Here is a 23720-nt window from a genome sequence, read left to right as displayed (position 1 = left end):
CTTCCCCGCCCGAGGCGCATGCGTCCTGGGCGCCACCGTCAAGCGGGGCCCTGCTCTTGCTTGGCGCCAAAAGGGGCGCGCGTGCGGTGGGGGTGGGTTGTGTGAGCGCTGCGCGTGCGCGGCTGTCTCCTGTCAGAGCTGCGTGGGTGCGGCGTCGCGTCGTGCCGCGCCGCGCGGGCGTCGGCCGTTGGCCGTGGCCGTTGGGGGCGCCCCTGGCGCGCGCCGCTCGGTGTTTCCAGCTCTTTCTCGGCTGCCTTGGGAGGGAGGAGGGGGAAAGCCGCGCGGCCTGGGCGCACGCAGTGGTGGCGCGGGTCTGATCGGCTTTAGCGCTGTAGTAAAGCGAGGGCAGGCCAGGCTGGAGAACCTCTCAGTGCCTCTCGTGAATGTGAGCGTAACTGGTATAGGTAGCCAGCGCTGCAAGACGGAGGTGAAGATCTGCTGTAAATCAGTAAAACCAGCCAGGTGTCGAGCGCTAAGGGCATGAAAGGGGGGTTGAGTGTGTGTGGCCGGAGATGACCAGGCGGGGAGCCGTCGGCTCCTCCTGCTGTTAGGGGAAACATTAACTTCAGAGCTGTGCTGTCGTTTGGAGAGAGAGTGGCAAGTACAGTGTTGAAAACAACGCTGAACAGGCGAAAAAGAGAATGCAAATTCCCATTTTTACGGTTGATGCGTTTACAAGCCGGTCGTTTTCTGGAAATCCTGCAGCAGTTTGTCTGCTTGAAAATGTAAGTTTAAAAAGTTGTTTTATAAGGGCAGCTAAAACGGCATTTACCTTTCTGTGCTTGAACTGAGCCTGAACACTAAAGACTGAGTGGCACTTTGTTTTCTTTACTCTCCGGAGTTCAGCTTGCAAGCAGTTTGCTGTTGCTCCAGAGTACTTCTGCAGGGGAATGAGCACAGCAGTGCATTTTTCAGTCAGGATGGCTCTTCGTATAAGACACGTATTCTCTGTGCTTTTACGGTAGGCTAATCTTATCCTAAATGAGTTAAGCCAAAAAGAAATATTGAGGATTCAAAGTGAAATGCCTGAAAGGAAATGCCATGACATTATAGACAATACTAGATAGTTTTATTATTATTATTATTTATTTTCACCACAGAAGGCAAGAGAGACACTATAGACCTGGATCTGAGTTTTCCACCTTTTTGTATCTGGTTGGACTTTAGCCGGGTTTAGACAAACAAGTCTTTAATCACCTGAACACTGCATGATAGTTCAAGTTCAGTTGACAGTAGTCGATGTTCTGAACAATTTTTGTTCTAATTGGTACACTGTTGACAACTTCAACCAAGAGGTATTTGTTAAACTGGATTAGATAATTTGTTAGCCTTCTATTATTTGCTTGGTATCACTTGATGAAAATTATAAGTATGAAAATACAAGTACAGCAGTCAGTAGTAGCTCTTATTGACAATCTTATCTAACTGTTCTGTCACACAATACAGCATACTTGAAAGCTCATTGGTAGTTAAGATTGAGAACATACCACTTTAGGGGTATTTCTCAGCCTCTAAAGTTTAAATGCTCCCTCTCAGAATGAAGTTCTTCTAAAACTATGAACTTTTAATTACATTTTATATATTTTTTTACATATTATATAAATTTTATTATATGTTTAATATATATTATGTATTTTACATTTTATATATTAAATTAACTTTATTACATTACTATATATTTGCCATGAGGGTGTGCATGCTGCCTTTGGAGTGTTTACGTTCTGCATTTTAAAATTTTCTCCACAGTGCTTAGAGTTAGAGGCTTCAGTTTTGTATAAAAGCTGAGATTCTGACTGATTATTTTATTCTAAGCTCTAAGAAAGTATGATGCAACTGACAGCAAAATTTCTCCTCAGTTCCCTTCAAAGTCTCAGCAGATGCTTTACAAAAGTTATTGAGAGTAGTGCAAGAAAGACAAACCATTTCTGCACTTCAGAAGTGCCACAGGATGGCAGTGTTTCAATACAGTTCTGGTATTTTTAATAATGCTTTGGCTGGCCTTTGTTTTGGATTGGTGTCTTTGGAAGTAGTTGACAGACAGAACCATTGTCCTGGACAAAACAAGACCGACTGTAAAAGGCTAGGATGTTGTTTCATGGTGTAGAAAGCACTGTGCAAATAGATGTCTATTATACCAATCAGTAATTGTTTCATATCTGTTGTTTAAGATCACTAACTAAAGCCGATTGAAGTTAGCGAGGATGATAAATAAAACTAGCAGGGCAAATCTTAATCTATCAGATATTGCACCTGACCAGCTTATCTTGGTACTTTGTTTCATTTGTGTTGTAATACTTTAAAGACCTCAAGTTTGGCCTATCAGTTGTCAGCAGAATAGTTTGGAAAGCGGTGGAACAAGGGTGAAATGGAATTTTATGCAGTCACTGTAACTCATGTATTTGGGGATCAATATTCACTGGCTTATATCAGCAGGTAGTTAGAGCAGAATGTAGCGAGCTTCAGCATTCATTTTTTTTTAGGTTTATCTCCTCTGAACTTTTGCTGGTTTATCATCTTGCTCACATCTTTCAAACAATAGTGTCGAGGGTACACCAGTAAGTGCTAGTCAGCCATCTTAACTGTTAGCCATTGCAACATACCACTAGCTGGCAAGGAAGATCTGGATGGAGTTTTCAGAGTTGCAAAAGGAATGCTATTTAATTTCAGGTGATGTTAGTAATGACATGTCAGTGTGATTTTCATCATAACTTTGAAAATGATTTCTGTTCATGGACAAACTGAGTTTAGACTAATACTTTTTTGTGATTTTATTCAACATGTGTTACAAGAATTTGTAAATTCCTGGGACAGATACTTAGAGATGCAGGTGTACCACAATAATGAAAATAATTATCCCATTTCATACTTAAAGATTTAATTTTATTCTCAGAAATTATTTTCAACTGAAAATAAAATTGTGATTTATTATAACAGAAAATGAAATGACAGTATATACTTGATAAAGTTTGATTCTGCTTCTTACAGTCTGATTTTCATTGGGTTTGTTGTTTCAACATTAGGACTTAAGTGAAGATTTGCACCAAAAAATTGCAACGGAAATGAACCTCTCAGAAACGGCCTTCATCAGAAAACTGCACTCCATGGATGACTTTACCAAAAGTGAGTCATTCTGTTTACTCAGCAAAATCTCTTACGAAGAAGTAGGAAGACACTACGGGTGCTGGTCTTAAGGCGTGGTGCTAATTTATAAGACACCAAAAGCAAAATCTTGAAGTTGTCATGTATCTTTTGCACATATTTTCTTAAAAATGTTTGTGTTGCATATCAAATGAATTTTACAATATATGAACCTTTATTTTTCATAAAGTAGGCAATGTACTTTAGTACATTTAGTAAATTAACAAGTTACCTAAAGAAAATGTATACTTAAAATGCTGTGCCAAGGTGCTTCAGTTAATACTTCCATTATAACTAATACTTCCTGGAGATAATTCCTTATTACATAAGTAGAAGAATAGAGACGGAAAGAATATTCTGATTCTATAACGTGCTGTTACATCACCCTTGTGCATTACAATATTGTAAGTTAGATTACATTTCTCTGAAACTGAGGTAACTGTAACGTGTTATTTGAGCTGAGTTGTCACAAACTTTCATAAGCTGTCTGTAGAGCCAGTACTGAAACAAGCAGGCTTCCAACAAAATGGAGGAATTGAAATTGCCCAAAACAAACACATTAGGCTGCTCAAACATTTGATTAGTGTGAGCGACAGAGGGGCTCACTGGTATTCTTTGATAAGGGAGGATGAAAAAGGAAGACATTGAAGAAGACAAAAGACGTCATATAAAATTGAATCCAATCAAAATTGCTCTGTGTAATAGTTTTCAGCTACACCAATTTGCTGATTCTGCTCACTTCGCAGTTGTTCAAATGGTACTGGTGGCATAAGTAAGGGACTGGAACCTTACTAGCCTGGAGTTAGATTCCAAGTTAAGGTGCCATATTGCCATACTTTCAGGTTTGATATGACATGGTAGAAGAGACAGAAAAATAGGGCTTTGGAGTTGTGGATTGTCTGAAAGAGGGACTAAAAAAGCAAGCAAAGAAATTGTTCCATATCATTTGATTGCTCTTTTGTTGAGGAAGCAGGATTTTGTACAGTCTTTGTAATTAAAGAGAATTCTCTTGAAACAGTAACTGTTGTAACTTGCTCCTATTGTTAATAAATTGGAATTTTGTTTCAGGGTTAGACTAGATACTTCAATCAAGCAGTTAAATATTTTTTATTTTTCATGGTAATGTTTTTCGTGCTAACACCCTATACATTTAATAAACTTAGTTATTTTCAAATCTTCTGTATCCAACAGCATATAAAATGCCAGCTTCTACCTCATTAAAGTGCTTTTGGTATTAATGGGACTAATGTTTGTGAGGTCAGACCTATGCAGTTTCAGTGCAGGGGCAGAATTTTTTTAAAAAACTAGGTCACTGAGTGATACCTAAGCATGTTTGAGGTATGGTGGAAGCAGGAGGAATCTGAGCACAATGTGTCAGGAACATCAGGATATTGCTTATGAGCCCATCACCTGCTTCTGGAATGTAGGATGATTTAGTAAGGGCTCCTGGATAAACAGTATGTTTCTGTAGGTGTTTAGGATCAGTGCATTTCATGTAATGCTCATTAATAAAAATTTGCAGTATTTCAGAGAGACGTTAATTTATGAGAGGAAGAACAGCTTCTTAACCTGAGTACAGCTTGCTCTCAGTCATCCTGTGAGGTGTTCTCGGTCACAGTTTGCTTGTCTGTCTCCAGTTTGTTGTGACTGACTCCATTTTCCTCCTGCTTTCAGCCATGATTTCTACTTGGGGGAGCGCAACCACAGCAGGGTTGGCTGACAACTGTCTTCCATGTCTGCCCTATTTCAAATTGCTTCTCTGTGATTTTCTTCAGTTTCAACCACTAGGTTTTGTGGTGATTCTATCTGTTTTCATTAGATAGGGGACTCTGACTTTAATGTGCTAATTTTTCACAATGATAATAAAAAAAATTGATTATATGAAATCTCTTTTTGTACCTTTTCATTGTATTTGTATGGTAGTTACTCATTTGAAATATATTTTCATGAGCCTTTTTTAAATTACCATAGTGCAAGAACTCTGCAAAGTTTACAGGAAACCAAAGATAGTGCACTTGGCTCTGTCTTTTTAAACAACAAATAGAAATAGGACTTTTAGTGAAATTAACGGTAAATATACATTAGGGGCTTCTACCAGTGTTGGTGTTTTAAGCAAAATAATTATTAACTGACTTAGCTCTGGCATAGATTCCATTATACTAGCAAAGCTATCTTCACTGGTTTATCTTGTTTCATTCATGGGGAGAGAAAATGGTTTCACTATAGTGATTGAAGAAAAGTATTGTTTTACTAGTAGGCAGCTCCTTTGCTCTTGTAACAAACTAGCTTTCCTATATTAATAATATGCTGGCTCAGAGAAGAGACCTGACTCAAAAGGAACAGGTATTCCAAAAAATCAGTCCAGAACAGATTCTTAAAAATGTGTTTATGACAGACTGATTATAACATGCATTTTTGATTGACTAAAATGTCATCAGTTTGTATAAAGTTCTGAAATAAATTTAAGAAAAGACTCTTCCAAATAATAAAATTTCTTTTCAAGGTTCCTGCTTTGGACTGAGATGGTTCACTCCAACCAATGAAGTTCCTCTCTGTGGTCATGCTACACTTGCAGCAGCTGCTGTGTTGTTTCACATACAAAGTAACATATTTTTACAAGCTATTTGTTATAGTAACTTTTATAAAATTTCTTTCCAGTTAAGAAAATCTCCCTTTATTATTTTCTAGAGCAAACACTGTCATTTCTTAGTATATTTATAGAATACTTGCAAAAACCTTAGACACTGTCTTTTATAACCGCTCTGTAATTCTACACTCAAACTCCCATGCCCCAGTATCATTCTTGTTAAAAAAAAGAAGAGTCTCAATATGCAAATTTCATTTGACAGAGATACAGTAGAGTTTGATAAATACAGAATATTGACCCTTCTGTTAAAAACTCCTATACATTCTGGGGATATGCAGGAAGCGTTCACTGGTAATTGCTGTGTTCATTAGCCTCAGCAGCTTGCTTATCGAGTCAGCTGGGAATTTTGTCTTAGAACACAGTTTTGCTGTAGTTATATTTTAGATGTATAACTAACTTTCTGAATATATTGGGCTACTCTAGGAGCTATAATAATTTAAATTCAATTCTTGGGTTAAATATACAATGGATGTTGCAATGCTGTCTTTCTAGAAAACACAAATTCAGTTCTCACTTTTGTGACTCTGAGTGGTGAATTAAAAGCTAGACAAGCAGAAGATCATATTGTCCTGGACTTACCGCTCTACTTAACCTACCCACAGGTCAGTGAAAATTTTACTTGTAAAAGGCTTTCAAGAAAAATATGTGTCTACATATACCCCTGAATATATTTACGTATATTTTTTTTTCTCTAGGTATTTCGGGAAGTTGAAGAATTAATAAAGGTAAAATTAGGGTCTGCATGTGATGTTCAAAGCACTTTTATAATAACTATACTTACTTTTGTTTGTATGCACTCCTGTAGAGTATGAGGTCTGACTACTACAGTTCAGAAAATGTAGTTCAAACTGCTGTGAATGAACTTTGGTCTTTCACTACTACTGACAGGAATGTCAGTATTTGTTTGACATCTTTCAGCCTATTTTATGCATGTGAGGTGAAGTCTCATGTCCTTGCCCTTGCCTTGGTTCCTGAATTTCCTTCTAAGTTGCTGTATGCAGAGCTGTTACGTGTACCCAACTCATTCTACATGCAGTTAGTGCATTTGCTTTTCTTGCTTCTCCGTACTTGAGGGCTGCATGAAAGACCTTGCTTATGGGAATCTGTTCTAATAAAAGTTTTAAGGATGTAATATTTTATATTCAAATGACTTTGTTTTTCCTTTGTTTCCTTTAATTTCTGCACCAGGCAGCCGTAGGTGACATGGTTGTTCAAGATCTCCGTTATTCTCCTGACACAAAGAAGCTCCTAGTACGCCTCAGTGATGCTTATGAAAGGTGTTTAACACTTTTTTTTTCCTGAATCAAGCATGTTGAAATTGTGTTCTCTTGTTTAACCGCTATCCCTGACATAATAGGTTCTTTTATCTATTTTTAAAGCAGGTGGAGATTAAAAATTCTTTAAACTCTCATGTTAAGTGTCTGTACAATCTTCCCATGTGAGCTTATTGAAACTGACAAGCTAAACAAGATCAATCTGAAACCTATCTTGAAAAAAGGAGGTATTGGAAACAGTTTTAACAAGAGTGTATTTTTCCCCATCCCTGTGAGTCAGAAATGATCCTGTAACCTAGCAGGAAATTGGGAGGCCCAGTTCTTAGGAGGGAAAAAAAAAAAAAAAAAAAAAAAAAAAAAGAGAGAGAGAGAGAGAAATAATGGCTTCATAGCTATAGAGTTCCACTCACAGGACAGGCACGCTGTCAGGATGGCATGTATTCATACTCCTATTTGATCATAATCTGCTTACACATACTTTACAGCATCATAAGTAGCTTTGTAGAGAAAATTCCATTTCAGATGATTCCAAAACACTTTAAAATGCAACTCTCTATGAGATTAAATTGTGAGTGAAATGTGATTTAAATATATATTGTCCAAATCTGAACTCTGTAATCAGGCCAAATTACTATTGATTTTACTGGAAGCTTGATTTAACTGTTGGTTTAAAGATTGAGCTAGTGGGAGATGGAAATATTCCCAGCTGACTACTCAGTGTTTTTACTTTTCAGACTTCATTTTGTAGGGAGATTTCTGCAAATTCACAGAATTGAGACTGTATTTTAAGATCCTATAAGGATCTCAGTGCTGGTATTTGCTTTTTCTGAAAATAGGTGGAGTGCTTACTCTTCGCATTCAGTAGTGCAAAAATAATTTTTCCAGAGATAAAAAAAAAAAAACCTTAAATATGCATTTTTGTAGCTTATATTCCACAGTACTCAGTTTTCAGAAATATAGATAAAAATACATGGTTTGAATTTTTCTTTGCTCACTAGGAGTACTTTATATTCAACGCAGTCTTCTCAAATGATGTTGGCAGGACAACACTCACTCTTACTCTCCTCTACCCTTTACCATACCTGTTTCGAGATTGTGGAGAAGACTATTTTGTAGTTGATGTCTGATACTTTTCAGTATGTAACTGATATAAAATAAAGAATATGGATTATTAAAATACTGTAATTAAATTTAAGATCCGTGTTGGAAGAACTGCAAGTAAGTGCACAAGATTTTCTGTCAGCTGAAAAGACGGGGAAGGTGAAAGGACTCATACTAACTCTGAAGGGAGATTCCAGTGGAAAATGTGAAGGCTATGATTTCTACTCCAGATACTTTGCACCTTGGAATGGAGTTCTGGAAGACCCCGTTACAGGTGTGTGTTTGCATGATAAGGCTCTTTTGTCTCAGTTCATTTGAAAAGGTCTTGTTAAACTTTGTAAGTCAGCTTTTGTACTTTGGATTCATTCTTCTTAAAATGATGATTTTATATGGATAGCAGGAATTTGCTCATTAAGGTGAAAACTTCTATGACCAGTGCCAAACTCATTCAGAAAGAATCAGCTTCCTGCTGTCATCAAGCCAGATATTCCTGCCCCCTTTTCAGCCCTTTTCTCTGTAAATATTCTAATTAGAGAAAAAACAGAGACTAGTTAGGTAATGAGTGAATATTGCAGAAGAAATACCCATTTCTGTCAGTGAATGTCTGTCAATTTAGTTTTTGGTGCTTCAGCTGAGATACTGTGTAGTTTCATGATACTTTACTGTGGATATTCTCAGCCCTATGAGTAACGTGAATTCAGCTAGTTAGATGTTCAGAGGCAGGAAGGCTAGTTTTCTGCTTCCTGTGCTGCACTCCTCAGTGAGTGTGATAATATTGCTGCAGAAAGGTGAAAGTAATGTTATTTGCTTCATTACCAGCTAATCACAGGATAATCATTAGTCAGCTGAGAGCTTGGTCAAAACCTTTCATTAAATATTTTATTAAAAAACAAAGCTGATCAGACAACCCAAACTTTCTTAATTAGAATAGTACAAGTAATTCATCGCTTTAGCAGAAAGAAAGATTTACAAGAAATATAAGCCAAGTGTTTCAGTTGTTTATTAAGCTTCCTATCCTGCTTCCTCTTAAGAACCAGAGGATAGTCTGGTGGATGTATCTCTTCCCAGAGTCATTCTTGATGATCTGTGGGAAGACTGGCATTGATAGGTAGAAAAAGTATTGCTTACCTTTCATCTGTAAGTGGCTTTTCTTTCACAGAAAGACATGTTTTGAATATATTGCAGAATTATACTTTTAGTAGTGTTATGACTTTGGCTTATCTTTCTTCATAATGATTTCTCAGTAATGCTACGTGGTTTTGTGCCTTTGAGCACTGATAATTAAAGTTACTTTGCAGCAAGGTTTACAGCAGAGCTTACTTGCCACTAGCAGCTGATACAGACAGAAACAGCATGTCTGCCTATGGATCTGAGAAGTCATCTTTAGTTTTTAAACTGTCTGCCAATAAGAAAACAAGCTTGTTCCAAGATAGCCTTTTATTTTCCAGAGGCTGTAGTGAGACCTTAAAGCTCTCTTTGTGTCAAATCCTGATGCTTACTGACGTTCAAGAGGTTTCTACCTTATGTCCAAGAGTGAAAGAAAACTGAATTTCTGATGTGAAAACTGTTAGGAGAGGGGATTTTTTCCTTTCAGGCAGCCTCTTAAGTCCACCTATTCCTAATCTTAACAAAATATTCGAAGAACCAAAAAAAATCTGTTTGGATTTTTTTTGTGGGTAGATGTTTATATTTCAGTGAGTAACGTATCTTGATGAGTAAAATTTTGATTTTGACTTTAGTATTTTAAGATTTTGTTGTTAGGAAATTTCATTTTTTGTTCTAAAAAAAAAGAGTAGTTTGGCTGAAGTATTTTAAACTGTACTATTAGTTATTATTGCCAACTGTGGCTTATCATGAAGTCCCAAAATTTCCAGTGAAGTCATAAGATGAGAAAGTAAGGTAGCTTGATCATGAATGAATGAAATTCTAAAGTTTTTAAGTTCTGTTTGCTTTGCAAACTCTTAGGAATTTTTACTCTAAACATACTCATGTAGCACTTAATTTGTTTAACAGCATTTACATTTTGAATATGATTGCTTTATAAAATAGTGATTCTACTTATTTTTGTACTTTATCTTCTCATTTCTTTTAAGGGTCTGCCCATGCTGTTTTAAGCAGCTACTGGTCAAAGCAGCTGGGGAAAAAAGAAATGCTTGGTAAGAACTGTTTGTTGCAAAGCTGCCTGTTTGTGTGCAAGCTAACCACTAGAAAAATAAATGGTTTATGTTATTACTACAGTCCAAACTCTAATACCACATATCTTTTTATTAAGCTACTGCATATGCAGTACAGTGTGGGATACTGACTATTCTCCCTATCCATTTTCTTAATCTTAGTAGAATAATACGTGATATTTTGTGTGAGGTAATCTGTAAGAAATTACTTTCTTCCTCTTGTACCAACATGACAGACAGTGCCTGCAGGGAAACTGATGTTTTGGTTTCTGGATCTTAACCCTCTGAAGTTATTTCTTTATGTCAGTTTTTGGATTTTACTTCTCACTACCTTTCAGCATAGCTCAAGCTTGGTGAATGTTGATTTCTTCATTTTGACTGAATTTGGATTGCTTCTTGTTCTTTATGGTTTGCATTTTGGGTATCAGGGAAAAGGTAGTCTGTCAATATTTTTATTCATAATGTGTGCTATTCCGTGCAATTTGGACACTGGAATGTTAGCTGGCAGCATTTTCCTTCCTTTCATACCTATATGAAGGTGAGGCTGAAAAATATATGGATATTTTGCTATTTTGATATCTGATCAAGAGAAGAGTTCTGCAGTGTTATAACTACAGCTTTCATGTTCTCCAGTTAATCTTGGCATATAGACTGATAGAATTTACTGTCTCTTTTAATAAATACTCTTTCACTAGGGCTACCTCAGGTTTATATACCAAGTGTAACATTTCTGCCAAAGGAGAGGTGTTTCTTTCCATCAGTCACTAGGTGTCCATCTTCTTTCCTAAGTATAAAAAAAAGTCTTGGAAATCTTAAGCTTCACTTAAGTGATATACAATAACTACCTAAAAAAAGACTTTTTCATTAATCCTTTCATGGAGATTAGAAATTCAACCTAAATAATAACTTTTAAAAATGTGTATTTTTATAAGAATGGCAGTTGTTTTTGACTGGATGTCATTATCATGACATCATGGAGAAAAATCTTAAGTCTTCAAATTCTGTAACCAGCAGTCATTTAGATGTACCTAGTCTAATAAGAAACTGCTTGACACAGCAGTTTAGCGTTAGTTCAAGGTCACCAACCTCCTTCATCAACACTTTTGTTTGTCGGCAAGAAATGATCAAGAACCTTTTTCAACTTAGATAAAGTTTTCTTATGTGTGTGTTTTTCCTTTTTCATTTGGTGGTTTCTTAAAAATAAAATGGCATGATATAAAAATAATCTCAGTAATCTTGCCATGAAATGGACAGCAGTAGTTCCATAGTTTAATAAATAAATAAATAAAGAGACCAAACTTCTGAGGATTTGAAATAATTTTCCCCTTTTCTTTAACTCTGCTGTTACGGGAGTGTGGGAGTGCTTGGTGGTGGATCTGCATATGGCAATAATAGTTCATCAAATTTAGCATGGTCTGGTTCTTTAGAAGTCTAAAGTGTTCCAATTTAAAAAAAATATTAGTGCATATGTAGATATTGTTGTCATAAGTTAAAAACAGTAACTAGCATGTCTATAAATGGAGAAGAACAGAAAGTATCAATGTCGATCTTTATATAGCTCCAGTTCATATTGTTTTGGAGAGTTTTGTCTCAGAATCTGATAGCCTGTTTTCTTGTTAGCTGCAGTTACGAAATTGTTCTGAAGTGTACTATATATACACCATCTGTTAGAGGTTCTGTACTCTGTTGGGATCTGAATACAATCTCCATCATGTTTATAAATTGCCATTTTCTAACAGGAAGGAAAATATATATACTCTGTAGCTTCAAACAACTTTTATAATGGAAATTCAGAGAGTAATAAGGTTGTGAACATCAATGGTTCATTGGACATTTACCATCTTTTACAAAAAGAAAGTGTTTGTAAGCTTTGCCAAATGTCATCTTAATCAGGCCATTTTCTGATCAACAAGTTACACAACTAAAACTGGACTCCTGAAAGAAGACTGCAGACTCAACATGCGAAGAGAACGTTTTCTTCCTACTTAAATACAATGAAACAGTTTAGGCAAAAACTTAGCTTTGTAATTACTTACAAGTGGAAGGCTATTTCTACTCAAAATTTTATCCAGATGGGTTAAATGATATAGTCAGCATTATACAAAACAATATCCTTTCCTTTATTTAGGAATTTGGTCTTACTTTGTGATAGCTGAAGCAGTATCTATATCATTTTGAAGATCTTTTCCACTCTCTACTTGAGTTTGATTTACACATTGACTAAACATACTCTTTGAACCTAGTACCTAGCTCAGGTGCTCAATACCAGTAAAGTGGTTCTCCATTCTCATCAAGTTAATACGCTGTGTTCTTTTTTCTTACCTATGGAAACTGTCTAACCAATGAGTGGGAGAATTCGACACATTCAGATATACAAAGGAAACTTGGTTACATCACAAAAATATATTCTCATATATTCATTACATGTATTAGCTAATATTTTTGTCACGCTCAATACACAAGTCAAGTTCCAGTCTGAGATATACCTTCAACTAATTTTTACCTGTAAAAACAATTCATCCAGGGTATCCCTGGGAAAGAGCTTGCCTCAGTGCCGCTTGCTTTCTAGGGAGAAAGAAGGCTAATTTCCCTGAGTTTTCATGAACTCTGGCTGTTTTGTTTGTTTGTTTGTTTAAAATAATTTGTAATAGATACTAGAATTGTAACTTGTGGATTCTTGTTTTCATTTAGCCTTTCAATGTTCTCACCGTGGAGGAGAATTGAAGATTTCACTACGTAATGATGGAAGAGTTGACATTGCGGGGCAAATTGCTATTGTATTAAAAGGAAATCTGTCTTTCTGAAGAAATTTACACTAGTAGTTTAATCACCCATACCTAAGTTTATTCATATTATGCTAATTTCTTCTTAGTTATAGGTGGTAGATCACCACTGTCTTCAAAAACCTTTGATTGCTTAATGTCTGTTTAACACTTGCTTGAAAATGTTCCTTCTGATCTTCAGGATCTTTGATTTTATCTTCTTCACTTTTTTTTTTTCTCACAACTTGATGTGTATGCTGATCTCAGAAATTGTCCAAGGACTTTCCATTCTCAACTGACTTTTTTTCTTTACGTTTAAATCCCAGTTAAAAGCCATTTCTCCTTCCTAGATTTGTTGTAAAGTTCTCTGACCCATCTGTGTTAATTAATTTACTTGAATTAAACCATGGAAAAAAACAGAAGAAGTTTAGAAAAATGCCTTCTGTTTTTTTTTATGAATGGGATTTTCAGAGATGGCTGGTATTATGGTAGCTTATGGTACTATAGCTTTGTCGTTACTTTTAATTAAAATTTTAGCAGAAAGATTTAGGAAATTAACACTGATACCCTTAAAATCTGAGAGAAAACATTATTGGTTACAGTAACAGATATTACTTTTCAAAGACTGAAATTTTACTCTTAGATTTAAGTCTTTGTAGAGCATTCTGCTTCAGATTTTATCATTTTTTTTCCTTTACTATTCTCTTCTTGCTTTTCTCTAGGTTCATTAGGAATATTGAACTGTTCCAGTTACTCAGGCTAAAACTCTGTTTCTTTCTTATCACTTCGTTCCTAAACGTTGCTTTTATTTTTCTTCTTTGAGATCTTTCAGGATAGCGTATTTTGAATTCAAAGGCATTATCATACTGTGGAAACAGCTGGATGTGATATAAACCTTTATAAATGACAAGGAACTCTGCTGTGCCAAAATCCCCTGTTGCCAGCTTTTGCAAATTTTATCACAACTCATAATAGCTGATGTTTTAAATAAGCTGAAGCAGCTGGAGGCAGGTGACAATGTGAGACTCCTAGGATTCATTTAGCCTAAAAGTTTCTAGCTCCTGTGGCTACATAGAACATATTGAAAATGTGATCTAATTGCACCACAAAACTCCAGAGCTGGGTGACAAACAGAAGGAATCTCCAAATTGAAATGCATATTCTTTTTCACTATTCAGTCTTTTTGAACTTCTGAGACCTGACATATGATATGTAAACATGGGATTATCAGATGCAAGACATGACTGTGGAGGCAGTTCTCAACAGCAGTGTTGCAATGTCATATTTTGTGGCTACCTTGACCTTGCCTTTTCTTTAGCCTATTTGCAGCCTTTCTTCCTAGTGACTTGGACCTTCCTGAGGAGGAGTATTGTAGGCTTCTTTAGCTGCATTTGTCACACTATACTGGCTTATGCAAGGAGTGAATCTGGTCTATAATCTAGGATACTTAACAAAACAAAACAAAAAACCCAAACCTCCAACATTTAAAAACATAAATGAACAAAAGAAGCAACTATTGTTCACCTGTCCAGATTTAACAAATAGACAGTACAATTTTCTTACCCAAGGGAACTAATAATCAACAAAGCTCAATAAATTTTAAATGTACCTGCTATCTAAGTTTCCTCACCAAATCTATATACTTGCTGTTTGCTTCTTCTTCTTTTTAAGTTTTGCAACTACTTAGTCTCTATTTTTGTTCAGTATAGAAAAATCACCAGAGCTCAGGTGGGAGACTATGCAGTAATATGTTTGTAATCAACAGATCAGTTAATCAGCCATGATTTATTAATGATGAATTAATTATACCTGATTGTGCAGTTCTGCTGCCTAAATGGAGCTTTAAAGGCATTATTTTATTAATCATCACTGTGCTAATTGCAGACACTTACAGAAGGATCACTAATTAAACATGCAACCATATGCAAAACAAGCAAGGCTGCTGAGAGTGGCACTAATTTTTTGAATAACAAACTTTATTCTTCCTGAAATATTGTGTAATTGACCTGGTGATGTTAAGACTTATGCATTGCACATTTTCAGTCAGCAATAAATAAAATGTTGGGACATATTCTGTCTTTCCTAGTATAAAAAACATACATTTTGTGAAGAACTTCAAACTGGGTTACTTAGAGTTTGTGTAGCCTTGTTCACATTTTCATGCAAAGGATTTACCTATTAGTTTTATTGGTTGTATATACAACTAATTATAGATACATATATTATATAACTAATTGTAGTTTGATTAACTATAATCAAACTTTATAACCTACTGAAAGATACTGAAAGTTGCTAGCTAGTTGCAGAGTTACCTTAGGACTAAATAAAATGTCCAATTACGTTTGAAATGAGAACTCAGACTGATTGTTTAGTCTCAAAACTGTACGTTTCATTTCAAAAAGAGGAACACGTTGTTGTTCAAATTTAGTAAAGCTAACTTCTAAGAGCCAATTTAGTGTGGAAAATGGAGAAAGGAAACGATATTAAAGGTAGATTTCTGTGAAGAGAATATTAAAATTTAAATACAAATTAGTATAATTTGACCTTCAGTTTGTGCAGCACAATTTTTAGGTCTTTATAATGCTAATAATGTCTAAATGTTACAGAATGTCATTTAATGCAGGTATGCAGGCATTAGCATCATGGACTTTCATGGATTTTTTTTTCATGCAGGTTGTTAGGCCATCTGCATTAATTAAATAAACCTTTCAGAGAGACTTTTCTGAAACTGCTTGTGTAAAGTTGTTAATAGTAATATGGAATTCAGTGTTATTTTAGCAAAAGAGTTTACAGCTCTTGTTTTGATTAAAATGTTGTATTAATAATTAAATTAAGATACAAACTGGAAAGTTGGAGAACTGTAATGTCTCTTTATCTAGGGCTTCTGGTACAGGAAATTGGCAAACTAGTCTTCGCTACTCGTAAGAGCATTCATATAGCACAGGGATGTATTGAAGCAAAAGCTTTAGGTCAGAAGGAACAAATTATGGGAAGGGAGTGTACATCTGAAAATTCCTATGCATTTGAGTATTATTTACCATGAGTGTGTCTTACAGAAGATTGTTCTAAGCCACTGTAAGTTTTGAGTTAATCTATTGCTAGATCCGGCAACCAAGATGTGAAAATTCAAATGTACATTTACTCATGTTACTTCTTTTGCATGTGCCTCTACAGAGGCACAGCCCAAGTAGGAGCCGGAAGAAAGCACATAACCAAGAGAAAAGACATGAAGAGACAAAAAAAAAAAAAAAAAAAAAAAAAAAAAAAAAAAAAAAATCCCTGAGCAACATAGACCATTAAGTTTGTTGCTACAGAAATTAAAGTACAGCTAAAAGTGAGAGAAAATAAAATGAGAAGCAGTTTTTATATACAAGAAGCAATTTAACAGATTTGCATAGTATTCATGAAAATCCTATGCATTTATTCCTTGCCATTTATATGAGGATAGACAAGAAGCATTCGTGGCAAGTTATTACCAAAATTGGAAAGTATTGCAAAAAGTCAAAATAAAAGATTTCACAAATGTGGACGCAGCAAGAGGTCATAGAAAGGAGCCATGTGTACCATAAGGGATAGAAGGAAAATTAGCAACAGATGAGGTAGTTTTTTCGGGGACTGAAAGATTTCTTTGTCTTGGCATTCATCAGAGTGACAGGGAAACATGCCAGAAACAGAGGGAACCTTCCCAGGAGTAAAAAAATGAAAAGGGTGATGTCAAATCAGGTAAAGATTAAACCAGTTCAACTGAAAACTGAGACGCTGCCAAACAGCAGTTTGAATCTGAATTCTTTTTTTGCAGAGGAATAGATTTGCTGTTGAAATAATTCTCAGATTTATACAAAAAGATGGAACACAAGATTTTTCATAATTGCTGAGTAACTGTCCTTATTTAATTTCCTAAAAGTTATTACAAACAATAACTCAAGTTTCAGAAGAATGGGGAAATAAGATAAATGAAGAAATAACAGAAAACTGTGAAAGAAAAGTGATTAGATGTCAGCTTAGTCTAAGACCTTTATTTTGGTCTTAACATCTAAAACTGTATGAAAAAATGAATTAAAACATTTCTGAATTTCTTAATTTCTTTAGTGATTCACTTAGCCATTGTGTTTTTGCCTTACTAACTGGCAAAAGGGGACATTGCCTGGTTTTAGCTCCGTGAATCATGTAAGTATACAAATTAGTTTTATCCACTTTACAGTGTACTGTAATGTTTTTGGTGATACTCCCCACCGCCTGATTCCCAAACCAAACCCACTTTTCCGTAAGTAATTTTTACCCTGTAAAAAAAGAATTACTGAGTGGATTAAATACATTGAGCAAAGCCAAGAAAAATTTTCAAGAACGTTTCTAAAGTAGTGAAGAGGAAGGAATTTGAAAGAGAGGGGAGTAAGTAGGCTTGTGAGAAGATGAGGATGTGCATTGCCTGTGTGAAGACTTTGGAATCTGTAACCAGTTTAAGCGCATGTTTCTTTTGCTAGTTGATGATACAGTGACAATTTACATGATCTGGGGATCAGAATGAGAGATGCTCAACTAGGCAGAGCTGGAGTGTGCAGTGAGAGAAAGTCAGGAACCCAAACTAGAATCCAAATGTAAGCTCTACTAACCTTTTGTTACGCTTTGGATATGAAGCAAAGGAGACTTACCCTGAATGCCCACCCTGCCAAGCTCAGTTCAGGTGGGAAATTCCAGCTGGCATTTGTGCAATTATTTTGGTCTCAGAAAGCCTCCTTTCTCCAAAAACGTTTAGGGGTGTAAACAGAAATAAATAATAATCTTGATTATGATAATTTCAGGCAACCACATTCATAAAGAAATGGCTCCTTTCTGAACAAAATCATTCATTTTTAAAAACAGCCTTCTGGTTTGCCTAATACACTTAATTAATATGTTTATTTGCAGCAGTTTTCTAAAGATGTATATGATTGACTTATGTATTTAGCATCACAGCCTCTGTTTTAGTCTTTATTTTTAATCAGCATGCTTACTACAGCTTTCGGAAACCTTTCGGCAGTTCACATTTAATAGCTGCAATAGACAAAGTACTCATTTAACAACAAGCTGCAGGCATTTTCTCAATAAAGTTACAATTTCAGCAGAAAAAAAATGTAGATTAAAAGCAAACACCTGCTCCTGTAAATTACTCTGCTGCAGGTACCAACCCAGGAGACACTGCAGATGGTTCTGTATTTGCAAACCTGACCTCAACACCCCATCATCAATCTTTGCCTGATTGATTCTCCCCAAAGCAGAGCACACCATATCCCAGGGTACTAGAAGACACCTTTGAATTAGTCCCAGATAGAATGCCAATTAATTGGCACTTTCGTTTTGTTTTAAAAGTTCTTAACAAAAGGTTCAACTATGTCATCAAGCACAGGCACTGGCTAAAAGGTGGTACAATCACACAGTCCCAGGAAAAGGTCCAAAGGGTATTGGACTTCAGGAGACATAATCTTTGCTAGATTTCCATGCTACCTGAGAGCGTGGGTAAATTGCACTATGCTCTAGAGTTGTGAGATGGATAAAAATAAGGTGAAATCATGATCCTTAGACCGGTGCAATATGAATTCATTACTTCAGTTAGCCTTCCCTTCCAGCCAAGAAAAACTGGAAGGTAGATCATAAGCTCAGTGTGTTCATTTTCACCTGCTTTCGGATATCTTACTTCTGTTACAGAGACTTGAGACTGATTATACTGATCTTTTCATAACTGAGACAAACCTTTTTGTGCTTCCTTCAGTATGTACCCATGCAAAAGCCTTGTACAATTTCTTGAGATCAATCTAATCAAGACATCATTTCTCTAACTAGTATAATTCGTTAAACTAGTTCTAGGTTCTAGGAAAAAGAAACCTTACTAGATGCTTGCTTTTATTCTCTATGCAGTCTTGCCTATTTGTATTTTATCACTTGTACTACTCAAAATTAATAGGAAGACACTGAGTGATACAGTGGTGTGTTTTGTGCTTCAGTGACATCACTAAAATATTTGAATTTTTTCCTTTTCATTGAATGTTTTGAATTTTAGGGCTGCATTATTCTCTGAATGCTTGAGCTGCATTGAGTAGCTTCCACTCACCTTAAAGGAGAAATCTGCTTTCCGTAATGCCAGAATACTTTGTAGTTTCAGTAACTTACTAGATCTCTGTCTTGGATAGATAACTGTGGTAGCCTTGTTCGTTTTCTGGATGCGTATATATGTGGCAGTCATCTAAGCTGGTATCACAGGCTGTAAGCTGTGTGCTGAAGTGAATACCTTGTGATTTGGGTGTAGTAGAAAGAGATCCAAACTTAGTGTAAAACTGTAAGCTTGTGGAAACTCTGTTACATTACTTGGTATGATATCTATGAAACATTTGGATTTTATTTTGAAAATATGTCCTGTATTTCCAGTTCATGTCTTTCTAACTTTATCTTCCAGCTATTGGATCTTCTTATGGCTCTCTCTTACATTAAATAACCTCTACTGTAAAGCTCTCATTCTTGGTTTCTTGGTGCTATAGAATTTGGGCTGGAAGTTTTCCTGATGTTTAACTCTAAAATTATTGCTGATTCTTTAAATTGATAGTACCTTAATTCAAGGCACATTTTTCAGACAGTCTGAATTACAAAAATGTAGTTATGACCATACTCAGACACTCTTATTCTTAAGCTATAAAGAAAAATGAAGTAGTACCTATCCTCTTGCTTCTCAAGGGTGTATGAAGACGACCAGCTGCATTAGAAATATAGCTGCAGTATGGCATTTTTTGCATTAGGGATTAAGAGCTGTGTGTAGATGATGACATTAACCAAATATATATATAGTTAATTGAGCAAGATTGTGTAATTTATTTTGGGTATTTAAAAACAGATCTGTTCAACAGAAGTGGATGAAATATTGCAGTAAAAAAACTTTTTATTTGAAATTTCAGTTATGATGTTAGTTATGATGTTATCTGAGATTCTTGATATCTCTAAAGTAATAAGCCATGAAAAGAAACAGCTAGCTTCATGGGAGAAAAATACTCGAAACAAACAAGTTTTTTGATAATAAAGATTTGGTTCTTTTATATATATATATTGGGTGAAGTAAAGTTTCTGCTTTTATTCTATTCATATTTTGTCAATTTTCATTCTCTTGTACCTAATGGGAAACACTATCCATTGTGCATTCTAAATCCATCATTATCCATGACCAATCACTACATTAAGTGTGTCTTTATTCACAGCCAGCATTACTGGTAGCTTTTAGAATATATCTGTCACATCTAATTCGTTATAGTTTGTCAATGTGGCCCTTGGGAGCTTTGAAAATCTGATACATCGAATGTTGTCCTGTGCCTAACATGAACATCTTAATCTTTTGGAATTGCATTTCTTTTGATGGAGAAACCTCTGTGGCGTCCTGCTGTCCATTTGGACAAAGGAGCAGATGTGTCATATGCATGTGTACATGTGTGCTTGTCTGTCTATGGCAAGGTGCAAACCAATCAAGCCACTAAGGTTCCTAGTTAATTTGGAATGCATTGATTACAACAACATCAGTCTTTACAGTTAACAGTGTGAACTTTTGCTTAAACTGAGTGTGGATTACTTAATTTGCACAACAGTTTAATTATAAAGTCAAAATGTAATGGTAAAGTACCACAAAAATGATGTATGTGTGCGTGTATATATACATTCATTTTCTTTTAATTCTTCCTTTTCTTACATTTTTAATCCTTTCCATTTTTCAAAATTTCAGCATGAGAACCTTATTGTACTCTTTTTTTTTTTTTTAGTAATTAAAAATATGCTTATGGAAAATAGATTTAATGCATGCCTTTCCAAAAAGGTTAATGCTACTCTTTCATTAGACAAATCACTCTCTAGTTCACACTAAAAACATTATGAATTGAGGTCCTGGACCACCAAAACTTACAGCTATTTTTAAATTTACACACTTGGTTACTCCCATTATATAAACATATAGCATCACATAAACGTGAGGTTAGCATGTATGTATGATTAGCATGTATGTAAAATATGGAACATCTAATTAGTATTCTCATTTTCATTACTAACAGGATTTTTGTAGGACAGCTCCTCACATTTTGAAACATATTAATGGAGTATCTAGGTATTTTTAAAAACTGAAGAACTTCGATCTGCAGTAGTGTATTTTAAAATACATGTCATTTTTATGGAAATAGAATATTTAAATTTTTTTGAGAGGGTTTTGAATTTACAAGACTTGGTACATTAAATCTGGAATAATATATATCAAACATTCAATTAATTATTTAAATAATTTAGCTGATTTTTAAAATATTTTTACCTCATTGAGAAGGTAATTTAGCCAAATTTAAAAATATATTATTAAATAAGAAAATTCTTCGATCTCAGTTTTAAGAAACACCATGTGACAGTTCAGATCCTTGAAAATATTACTGAAAATACTATAACTTCTTATAGGTACGTGTTTTTTTGAATGATCTTTGGATGAGCATATGTATTTATTATATTTTTTTAGTGCAAAAGTGAAAGTTAAAAATAATTCCAAATAAATATCTGGACTGCGTTGCTTTTACCCCAGAAATGCTGTTGTGAAATACTTCGAAAATTGATGGTGAGTACATTCATGTAACAGTTTTGCAAGTACATAAACCTAAGAATAATAAACAAAAGTCTCATTTATGTAACAGCTTTGACCATTAGGAGCTTTTAAATCATGCATCACTGACTTCAGAGTTGCCTTTGTCAAGCTACTTACAGATCCTAGTTAAATCAGGCATTTCTTCTTTTTGCCCTCATTCGCTTTTGTTTACCAGCAGGAGACAAAATATTTAATTAGTTTTGGGGCATTTATAATCTCCTCTGGGCCAGCTCCAGCCACAATGCTGGACGCCACTTCTGAGTTAATTCCAGTCAGGTTGGCCCCTCTAGTACAACATATGGGTAACCTATAAGCCTGTAGCAAAAGTTGCAACAGCAACTATTAGAGGGGTAGGACCTCCCTGCTGGGAAAATACTGTGCAACAAAGCAAAAAGGGGCCAGCGTCACTAGTGAGGTCAAGGCAACACTTAGACCAAACAGCATCTGGCAAACTGTGCCAAGTGGAAATCAATGAGAAGCAGAGCAGTGGGTAGTAATTTTATGCCTGTTTGCACAAGAAAATAACTCCTCTTGAATTAAAAAAAAAAAAAGCTTACAGAATTATTTGACATCACCTTCTCTATTGCTGTTTTTTTCTTCCAGTCAATAGATTATATTGCACAATTTATCCATGATTTTGTTTTGGGTAGGCAACCTTTATTGTAGCATTGATAATAATTTGGAAAATGTGGAGTTTTGAGGGTTTTCTTCCTCGTTGGTTAGGCACCAGATATGCAACTATAATTCATTTCCAAGGTGCATTACATTCTCCTCTTCATTTTATAACAACAATGAGCTGAAGGATTTGAAAAGAAAGAAAAAGAGAAAATTCCTAATGTTATAGGCACTAGATCACAGCCACTGTAAGTTGGTGTAGCCCATTGGTGTAAGCCTCAGCCCAGCTTAATCCTTCCCTTATTTTTCCTCTTCTTTTTATTCTCACTTTCTATTCTTCATATCTCATCTTATGTCCCTTCTTGTTTTATCCCCTTGTCTTTGCTTTTTCCCTGAAATTCCATATGGTCATGTTTATCTTAAGTATTGTAAACAGAGTGCCATGGACTTTAGTGGGAGTACTTAGAGCATAAAATTAAACATACTCAAGTCTTTACAAGATTATGGCATAAATCTTCATATTTTATCCCTTACTGAGCCTCTTTCTCATGCTGTTTATTGCTCCTCAGAACAGACACCCTTCCCCATATTTTTCTTTTTTATAGTTTCTTTTTCAAGATGTATTTTTATTTTCTAAATTTTCAGCAGTCATTTTTATACTTAAACTGACTTATATTAGAGCGTGGTGCTAATAGTGCCAAGGTCACGAGTTCGATCCCTGTATGGGCCACTCACTTGAGGGTTGGACTAGATGATCTCCAGAGGTCCCTTCCAACCTTACCAGTTCTGTGATTCTATGATTTTCCTGCACATGAATTCTTATCATACATTGAGAGAAGCAGGTTGCAAACTGTAAAGTCTTTATAGATACCTATAGTATAGGTACCTGTATAGGTACCCATTCAGTTTTTAAGTCTAAGAATTTTTGTAGTTTTTGTTCTGAATTCTAAAGAAAAAAATCATTTTAATGGCTAAGTTGTGAATGGTCCTGGTATTCTTTTTCTAACAGAAAATAATTATTTATTTAGGACAACTAAACCAAATTATTTTCAAAACAGCAATTAATTTGTTTCCAAAAACATTAGTGTGTTTCCTATGATGCAGATGGTACAGTTTTGTTAGGAAATACGTAAGATAGGAATTATAGGATAATATAGCAGTCATATGTATTATGTATGTGGGCGTTCCATTACGTGATTCAAATGTGCAAATCTAATAGCTTTCTGTAGCCATAAAGGGAAGATCATGCCTCCTTCGCAGTCCTACAGCTCCCAGCCAGGTGGTCCCACCTGTGCACCTAGACCCATTGACTGACCACACAGTGAGTTGATTCAACTTCTTAACCTAGCAGAAAACCAATGCTTGACAAAATATTTCTGCTCGGTT

The 23720-nt window shown here is 35.4% G+C and overlaps 1 protein-coding gene across 2 annotated transcripts; it reads left to right on the top strand.

Annotated features, from left to right (window-relative positions):
- Positions 1 to 195: 195 nt before the first annotated feature.
- PBLD (phenazine biosynthesis like protein domain containing) lies at positions 196 to 20178 on the top strand. 2 transcript variants are annotated; one of them, XM_062580363.1, is made up of 9 exons: positions 196 to 725; positions 3021 to 3120; positions 5642 to 5740; positions 6278 to 6387; positions 6481 to 6510; positions 6974 to 7062; positions 8256 to 8434; positions 10254 to 10316; positions 13026 to 20178. In XM_062580363.1, exons 1-9 carry the CDS (start codon positions 642 to 644, stop codon positions 13136 to 13138), a joined length of 867 nt encoding a protein of 288 aa, XP_062436347.1. In that variant the 5' UTR covers positions 196 to 641; the 3' UTR covers positions 13139 to 20178. The 2 variants fall into 2 exon arrangements, with proteins under 2 accessions (XP_062436347.1, XP_062436348.1); XM_062580364.1 differs by lacking the exon at positions 196 to 725 and adding an exon at positions 2637 to 2667.
- Positions 20179 to 23720: the final 3542 nt, after the last annotated feature.

The sequence above is a fragment of the Rhea pennata genome, chromosome 7, assembly GCF_028389875.1.
Source record: "Rhea pennata isolate bPtePen1 chromosome 7, bPtePen1.pri, whole genome shotgun sequence".
NCBI lineage: Eukaryota > Metazoa > Chordata > Aves > Rheiformes > Rheidae > Rhea > Rhea pennata.
Note: the sequence above shows the minus strand (reverse complement) of the source record. Positions and strands in the feature narration are given on the sequence as shown.

What these genes read in the sequence shown, in the direction of transcription:
- PBLD (XM_062580363.1), top strand. Translation starts at nt 642, where the DNA reads ATGCAAATTCCCATTTTTACGGTTGATGCGTTTACAAGCCGGTCGTTT. An exon ending in CAGTTTGTCTGCTTGAAAAT is followed by an intron (nt 726 to 3,020) that starts GTAAGTTTAAAA and finishes TTTCAACATTAG; the next exon opens with GACTTAAGTGAAGATTTGCA. An exon ending in AAGTTGAAGAATTAATAAAG is followed by an intron (nt 6,511 to 6,973) that starts GTAAAATTAGGG and finishes TTTCTGCACCAG; the next exon opens with GCAGCCGTAGGTGACATGGT.